This window comes from Carcharodon carcharias, chromosome 15 (genome assembly GCF_017639515.1).
Source record: "Carcharodon carcharias isolate sCarCar2 chromosome 15, sCarCar2.pri, whole genome shotgun sequence".
Lineage (NCBI taxonomy): Eukaryota > Metazoa > Chordata > Chondrichthyes > Lamniformes > Lamnidae > Carcharodon > Carcharodon carcharias.
The window spans coordinates 47750925-47760046 of record NC_054481.1 but is presented as its reverse complement, the minus strand read 5'-3'; the positions used below and the strand labels follow the sequence as shown (position 1 = coordinate 47760046).

The 9122-nt window shown below is 39.4% G+C and overlaps 1 protein-coding gene across 1 annotated transcript in view; it reads left to right on the top strand.

Annotated features, from left to right (window-relative positions):
* The window catches only part of tmem11 (transmembrane protein 11), a 27317-nt gene extending 20960 nt beyond the window's left edge, over positions 1–6357 (top strand). The window contains exon 2 of the mRNA XM_041207158.1: positions 4290–6357. Within this exon, the coding sequence (XP_041063092.1) occupies positions 4290–4806 (517 nt within the window). The 3' untranslated portion in view covers positions 4807–6357. The remainder of the gene's footprint in view (positions 1–4289) is intronic.
* The last annotated feature ends 2765 nt before the right edge of the window (positions 6358–9122 follow it).

Below are 9122 nucleotides of genomic sequence, written 5' to 3'. Positions count from 1 at the left end.
CCATTCAAATTTGGGAAGTAGTAGTTGGAAATTGAGGTGTAATTTGTAACTGCTTGTCATATAAGCAAGCATTTGGAAATAGTTAATATTTCCTCAAGCATGGTATAGTTCTGCTTTCTGTATTTTTTCAGTAAGCTTTTGATATCCTAAATTTGAAGACATCTGTACAAAATATAACAAGACAAGCTGTGACTGAGATATTTCATTTTTACCCTCTCTAATTGTACTTGTGCTACACACCATTTGCTGTTTTTGTTTATCCTGTTTGGCCAGTGATGGGGTGTCTGAAGTTTGTCCTACTCTGATTCTGCACTGATCTTATTTTCCTTTCATGTAGTTGGTTTAATGGCTAAATGGTTGATTTTAGATTTTAAAAGTGTGAGGTGTTGGATCATTTTCCAAGAACTATTTTCTATATGAGAGAACTTGGTGAAAAAGTAGAGGTTGTCTTTGCAAGTAGTGATTAGGTGATGCCACACATTTTGTGAGGGAGGTAAAGTATTTTGTTCTTTTCATAGAAGTGAACGACAAAAATTGACAAGCTGAAGGAAAAAAGGGAAGTTAAGATCAGATTAATTTCATGAAAATTTATTGGGGCAGATTGTGAGGGAGAGAAAGTTTACGAAAAGGATTTTGGAAACCCCTAAGGACTCAAACCTCTGAAGAGCTTGGCAATGTTTGTGATGTGGCAGTCATAATACTCCAGGTAACCTGTGATCTAGGTCTGGAGCTTGCCATGTGGAAAATTATGTTGGGCAAGGGAATCTGAGGTTATTGGGGTTAGATGGGAATGTGGAAATTGAAATACAAGATCAGCCGTGATCTTATTGAATGGCGGAGCAAGCTCGAGGGGCCGAATGGTCTACTCCTGTTCCTATTTCTTATTTTCTTATGATGGATTCTATTGATTCTGTGGGAGTGATGTGGTGCAGCAGCTGTATCGTAAATAAATTTTTTAATTGTGTACAAACAATTTATCTGCAAGCACAATTTATCAGATAAGTGCAATGCTGCTCATTTTTGATCAGCCAGTTATCTGATGTCCAAAAACCCTTCACCACCATTGTCTCCAAAGCTGCTGAAAAACCCATACTAGTAAGAGTTTGTCTACTATGGAGTATACACACTCTTCCTTTAAGATACACCTCACATATCTATGTCTAGAGCATTTTAAGTAAAGATTGCCAGAATCTAAGCTTTATGGGGGAGGGCATGGAAGCTGGTTCTACTGGGGTTTAACAAAAAATGCTTAATAGCTAACTCAAACTCCTTAGCTTGACAGCACAACACACTGGTAGGTTTCCTGCTTTTATTTTGACCGGAGTCAATTTTAAAATTCTCTTCTTTGTTTTCAAATCTATTCATGGCCTTATCCCTCTCTCTTACTGTAGCCACTTCCAGCCCCATAACCTCTTCGATATCTGTGCTCCAATTCTAGCCTCTTGCACATTCACAATTTTAATCGCACCACAATTCGCAGCTGATCCTTCATCTGCTGCCCTCAGCTCTGGATTTCACCTCCCTAAACCTCATTGTCTGTCTACTTCTCTCTCTCTCCTTAAACTGCTCTGGAAAGTGGGATCTGTCTGGTACAATGGATGAATGGCCTCCTGTGTCATACAATTTCAGTGTGTTTCTAAAGTATACTACTTTGATCAAACTTTTGGTAATCTGTCCTAACATCTCCCTGTGTAACTCAGTGTCAGATTTTGTTTGATAACACCTTGGGACATTTATATAGCGCATTTAATGTAGGAAAATGTGTGTGTTGTGTAGAGGCATCAAGTCATTGTAGGGAGCAGACCAGTATGTAAGTAGGGATCTCATTGGACTGGACTTCCAGAGAACACCTTTCAGAATCTAAAAACAGAATTACCTGGAAAAACTCAGCAGGTCTGGCAGCATCGGCGGAGAAGAAAAGAGTTGACGTTTTGAGTCCTCATGACCCTTCGACAGAACTTGAGTTCGAGTCCAAGAAAGAGTTGAAATATAAGCTGGTTTAAGGTGTGTGTGGGAGGGGTGGAGAGAGAGAGAGAGAGAAGTGGAGTGGGGGTGTGGTTGTAGGGACAAACGGTGTGGTTGTAGGGACAAACACGCAGTGATAGAAGCAGATCATCAAAAGATGTCAACAACAATAGTACAAAAGAACACGTAGGTGTTAAAGTTAAAGTTGGTGATATTATCTAAACGAATGTGCTAATTAAGCAAGTTGAGAGTCGCTGGATTGAAAAAGTTTTCAATGGATGTGGTGTGCGGTTGTCCCTGATCATTATCGAGCTCTTGTAAGCTGCCCTGCATGTTCCCCATGAGAGTGAAATCCAACCCGTTCCTTCCTTAGCACTTTGCAAAACCTTGAAGCAGTTTATATGTGTGCCCTAACCACCTAAAAAAAACTATGAGGAGTCACTGATATTGGCAAAAATTCCTTGATGGTTTTGGGTTCACTCCTGATTAGAAACTACAATTGCAGCATCCAGGGTGTATACATCCAACAGAATCTTAATATCTCAGAAAGGCAGCTCCAAAAACCAGTTGTTGGTTTCTGTTTTGGATTTCAGTGATCTCCAACATTCGTTCTCTGTCCAAAGTAGATGCTGGGAATTTAGCATAAATACAGTCAATGCTGTTGCTGTGCTATTATTCAAGTGGATCAGTGTGGAGTCTACTGTGTTCTCCCAAACTTGTTTATTAAGGCAGTCTTTCTGTAAAATGCACTCCACTAGCTTTTACAACCTCTTTGCAAATGGATCCTTCCCATAGCCAGTTGGGTGAGATGCCAGCTTGATAAAGCACTCTCTTCAGAGTTGGACAGTACCCTCATAGGTTTGCTATGGAATACAATTTGTTGGTCATTTGCACTAGCCATAAGATTCATTTTCACCCATGATTGATAAATACTTTAGCTAAAAGAATAACAATATAGGATTGAATTTATATATTATATAAGCATACAGATGAATGTACCCCATCGATTCTACTTGTCTATCAATTGTTGCAACTTAATCTGCCTTTGCAACCCTTGAATGCTGTAGAGAAGGTTTCAGTGGTCCTCAGGTTTCACCTATCAGCTGGTTGCCTATTCAATTTCTTCTCAATTTTGTCAATATTAAAATATATGGCAAAGTCAAATTGTTAATGTAAATTTGTGTTGGGTATTTTTGGCTTCACTGAATTATTTTTTTGGGCCCTTGGACTGAGTTGTAGTATAATCTTGCCTCTGGGTTAAAAGGTCATCAAATTAAGCCTCATACTCGAAGATGAGGAGAGATTGAGTCGATTAGCATTATATTCACTGGAGTTCAGAAGAATGAAGGAGGATCTCATAGAAACCTATAAAATTCTAACAGGACTAGACAGGATAAATGCAGGAAGGATGTTCCCGACGGTGGGGGAGTCCAGAACCACGGGTCACAGTCTGAGGATATGGGGTAGACCATTTAGGACTGAGATGAGGAGAAATTTCTTCACCCAGAGAGTGGTGAGCCTGTGGAATTTGTTACCACAGAAAGTAGTTGAGACCAAAACATTGTATGCTTTCAAGAAGGAATTAGATATAGCTTTTGGGGCGAAAGGGATCAAAGGGTATGGGGAGAAAGCGGGAGCAGGCTGTTGAGTTGGATGATCAGCCATGATCATAATGAATGGCAGAACAGGTCCGAAGGGCCGAATGGCCTAGTTTCTATGAGCATTTAATTTAGTGCACTACAAAGGAATGTTCCATTGTCAGGAGTACTTTGAGTGAAATCTAGGTTCAGCAGAGATGTGAAGTTTTTAAAGTAATATGATTGGATAGAATTGGTAAAATGTTGAAAATGGAGAATGATAGACATTCTGTTGTGTCCAACAAAATACTTAACCTTTTGATTATATGTCACAGTTTAGAAGGGCAGCCCTGAGCCATGGTGCTGTTCCTGGTACATTTCCTGAAAACTTCTGTCCTCCTTCTCCCCAGTCTTGGCCTAGGGCAGCTTTAGGACTTTGGCACAAACTTGCTGCCTACTGTTAGAGCAGAAACCAACAGCATCATCTAGCTGAGTTGCCATCTGGTGGGTCATGGCTCCTGATGGTTGCACTAAGTATGATTGTGCTTTAATCCTTTAGTTCCCAAGGCTGAAGATTATGGAAGTCCATTAAGTTTGCTCATGACACATCATGGGTAAGAGTGATCTCCTGGAGCCTTTTTGCCTTGTGGAGTTGGGGATAATCCAGTCGCCATGATTGTTAGAAATCTTATCTCCAGCATTTCCTAACTTGCATGGTTCTGATGTTTTTCTTTGTACCTTCTGTAGGGGGCCACTGAATTCAACAGACTGCTATATTGTCCGTGAAATCTACAATGGAGAGAACGCACAGGAGCAATTTGAATATGAGCTGGAGCAAGCCTTGGAGACCCAGTACAAGTATATTATTATCGAGCCAACTCGAATTGGAGATGAGACGGCACGCTGGATCACAGTTGGGAATTGCTTGCATAAAACATCTGTCATTGCGGGATCAGTCTGCCTGTTAGCCCCATTGGCATTGGCTCCAGAATATGCTCGTTACGTAACCCTGCCTATTGGGGCAATCAGTGTGGCCTGTGCAGCTCTCTATGGCATTTCATGGCAATTCGACCCCTGCTGCAAGTACCAAGTGGAATATGACACCTGCAAACTCTCCCGGTTACCCCTGAACACACTCACTTCATCCACGCCTGTAGTTCTGATTAGAAAAGATGATATTCACAGGAAAAGACTTCACAACACAATAGCATTGGCAGCCTTGATGTACTGTGTTAAGAAAATTTGCGAGATCTATGCAGTATGATTGGGACAAATGGAGCTCTTGTATCCACCTAATAGAGTACTGATGATATGACAAGTTGTGGTCAGTGGAGACTGCAGGAACAAGGTCTCATAGATTTTTAGAAGTATCTCCCCTTGTGCACTGAGTTTTCCAATCCATGTTCTAGTTCTTGCCCATCCTCATGATCTTGATCCTCTGTAAAAGACCACAGACCTGACATTTATATAAAAAAATTCAATATATGCAGAGCTACTGAGATGTTTCAGGTGATAAACAGGCAAATGACCCTCTCAATTACTTTCATATTCTGCACATTTCCACAAACAAGGCATTACCTGGCTTTTGAGTTGTAATCATAAAATTTTACAGCACAGAATTCCCACCAGGATCCTAAGTATATGTTCAGAGTTGAGCATGTATATTTTCAAAATTTAACTGATGGCTTTTGGTGGGTCTTGCCAATTAATATTGCTGCAATGCAGAAACATTATCGCACATGTATTATAAAATGTGATCTTCACATTTATTTCCTGTGCTAGTTTGCAGCACTTGAGATGAATTAATTTAATCTTTCGGTTATTACTTTATTAGTGAAACTGTAGCAAGTCAGTTTCCAATTGAAATTACCGCATTAAAAGCATAGAATGAATTCATTTACAAAATGTAGTTCGTGTGTCTGAATTTAAAGTGCGATAACTCCGTTGTTTGTTTTTTAACCTGTAGGTCGCCGCGATGTAGTCAGAAATGCTGAATTTTAAAGGCCAGTGAGAAAGGTGCAGCACCCAAATGCTCATCAGTGGGATTTTAATTTTGTCAGTAACAGGTTTATCCCCAATACTTTTTTTCATGATGCTGCCACTTTTTCTCACTTCTTTTGTAGTAAATGTACATCAGATTGAGTTGGGAGTTAGAATTTGTGAAAGCCATGCTCTGATACAGTTTGAGTTCAGGGGTTTGAGTTCCGAACTAAATCTGAGAAAGCTTTGAAATTAGGATTTGGCATATAATGCACTTCATCTGGTTCTAGTTTCCCTGCAACCATGCTGTTGCTGCAATGTGAAGACCTTTTTCTTAATTTGGCAATAAAAGGGAACATTTTGAGCACAGTCACAATGTCACCAAGATTCCTAATCTTCATTTTGGTGACATTTCCATCCTGACTCATTGGTCAGTATTTACTGCATGTTTTTTGAGTATTTTGTTTTCATTCCTCATGGTAATGTTTCATGGGAAGCAACATGAAGTTCTGAAGGGGCAAAAAAGAGGATTGGAGGGGCCCGGATTGTGGGTCCAGGTTGTACTAATACTTTAGGATTACAATGCAATTTTTTTTTTAAAAAAATTGCATTTATTTTCCTTGACTTGCGTTGTGGAAATGGTATTTATGCAATGCAGTGATGAACTTTCTGTGTACAATGGGGCGAAGACTTGTCTCTGATAAAACGTGGCACACTTCAGACAAAGATTGTTGGGTACGTTATGCAAATTATATTTTAAAGTAATTTTTTGAAACCTTTATAAATCCGTGTATCTTGGACATTCTTAGACAATCCAATAAAGAATGAGAAGAAATGGTGCTGGAATTGCTAAATGATGTTACAATGACTTGGTTAACACTTAACGTCCAAATGGTGAGGTTTGTGCTCTTTAAGGTAGAGTTTATATGAAACACTATACCCTGAGCTATTGATATATTTAATGGTGGCTGACACTAGCTTTCTTGGTAATTACTTGAAAAAGGAATTATTTTACCTTTTTGTACTGGAAAACAGGAGGATATGCTGAGCAGCATTTTGCTTCTTGATTAATGTGTTTTCATAGCAAACTAGTTAAAAGGTTTCTTGAAACATTTGCCAAATACAATCTGTGATGTTTAGTGCCACTGAAACACTTCAGTTGACATCAATTTAAAGGCATTTTATATTTAGACACATCATGTGACATTAAAGGAAAAGTATGTTCTGTGGAATTGTCACTTGATTCTGATTGTTGCAAAGCTGTTTGCCCTGTGCAGCTATGCTGGTAATAGACAACATCAGCATTTGTGGCACTCATTCTCATCATATTTCCATCTCCCTCTCATTTTCGCTCCTCCCTCTTTCTGTATCCCTCCCACTCTCTCTGTACCCTCTCCATAAAAACTCACTCCATGTCACAATTCAGTATTGAAAAAAACACTTCCAATTCTTAATAATTCACTTCACATGGAGTTCTGTATAAAGTGCTTGTCCAAGACTGACCTTCACCACTAGTATTTAATGTAAAACAAGGTAAGAGTTGACAGATCAATTATCTTTACACTGTTCAGTGAAAATTATACCTCCCTTACAAATCTTGAGTCATTTTCCTCATTTGAAATTAAATTCTTTCTTTTCCTTCCCTGCCCACCTCCAGAAAGTAATGGTAATTTGTTCACCCAGAGCTAGCATTATTTCAATTACTGCCTTAAATAATATTTGAAATGTTGAACATTTTGTACATGTTACACCATCGTCAGCATTTAGACTTGAATACGTTGAGCAATATGCAAAGTACACATTCAATATTTATAGGGCAGTGGAAGCAGCATTGTGCACCAAAATGTAATATTCCCAAACGTTACTGTTATACTATTCAAATCTGAAACCACTGGCCGAAGTAAAGGGGAATGTATATTGAGGTTGTCTGTATCCTGTTGTTTCCCCCATCAATTTCCCATAAATATTTTCATATACAGGTATTTCATTTTTCTTTTTTGGAAGAATAGTTTACACAGTGGACAAAATGTAGTATAATATTTTGAAACTAGTTGGTCATTCAAGGGGCCAATGTCTATGTAAAAACTTTTGACATGGCAAAAGGGCACAATGATGTGAGTTGCATTGAAGTGCATTATTGCATAATTTGAATGTGCCATCATGGTGAAAATGCATAGCTCCTCTGACCTGCCCCACAACCCACCTACCACCCCCCCCCACCCCCCCAAAAAAAAATGGAACAGTTGACTTATGCCCCTTGGATAGTTTCGGTATTCTTTCCGATGTTCTGGATTTTTTTTTACTTTGCTCTTCTGTTAAGGTGTGCATCTGCCAAATTAGATTAAATAGGTTTGTTAAAGTGTTGCATTTCTTAAGTGTTAAATGGTTTGAACTGCATACTATAAATAAACATGTTAGTGAGCAAACCAAATGTGTTGCTGCTAAAAGAAGGCAAATTTGTTTTTTTCTGTTTGTCCTGTTGCAATACAAACACCTTTTTTTTGAGATTCAGTACACAGTCATAGGTGGGAAATCTTATGGTGTAGAGGCCAAGGGTCCTATAGGGAGGAAATAAAATGTATAGGTGGTGATGTTACAAAGATTTTGCACAGGATTTGCAGGGCAGCAGTGAACCAGGGTTCAGTTGACTTTGAGCCATGAACAGGTATCTGAATCCCAAGATCTCTTTCAAGTTACTAATGTAGTGCTAAATTATCAGGCAGCAAGCTTATCTATATCAGGGGTGACCAAGCTTTTTGTCTTTGCAGCCACATCGGTATGTAGCTTCAAGAATGGAAAGAGGGTGCAATATTTTGATGCTCCTATTAATTTATCCACTAGTGATTGAAAACAAGTGGCCCTTTCTTAAGCACCAGGCCCACAAGAAATCCATGCACATATAAAACTGCTTTGGATGTGCTTCAAGGTTATGGGGGTTGGGTGTTTTTGCGACGAAGACTGTTTCCAGTGAGTTTCAGAAGGGCTCAGTAGGTCCCCTGCTTTTTATGGTGTAAATTAATGACTTGGATGTAAATGTAGGGGGAATGATCAAGAAGTTTGCAGACAGCACAAAAATTGGCTGTATGGTTAGTAGTGAGGCAGATAGCTGTAGACTGCAGGAAGATATCCATGGACTGGTCAGGTGGGCAGAAAAGTGGCAAATAGAATTCAACCCGGCGAAGTGTGAGGTGATGTATTTGGAGAGCTCAAACACGGCAAAGGGTTACACAATAAATGGGAGGATACTGAGGTGTAGATGAAGTGAGACACTTTGCAGTGAATGTCCATAGGTCCCTAAGGTAGCATGACAGGCTGATAAGTGGTTAAGAAGGCATATGGAATCCTTTCATTTATTAGTTGAGGTGTAGGTTATAAGAGCAGGGAGGTTATGCTGGAACTATATAAAACATTAGTTGGGCCACAACTTTGAATACTGCATGCAGTTCTGGTCACCTAATTGCGGAAAGGATGTAATTATATTAAGAGAGTATACAGTGGAGATTTACAAGGATGTTGCCAGGACTGGAAAACTGCAGCTATGAGGAAAGATTGGATAGGCTGGGGTTGTTCTCCTTGGAGCAGAGGAGGCTGAAGGGAGAT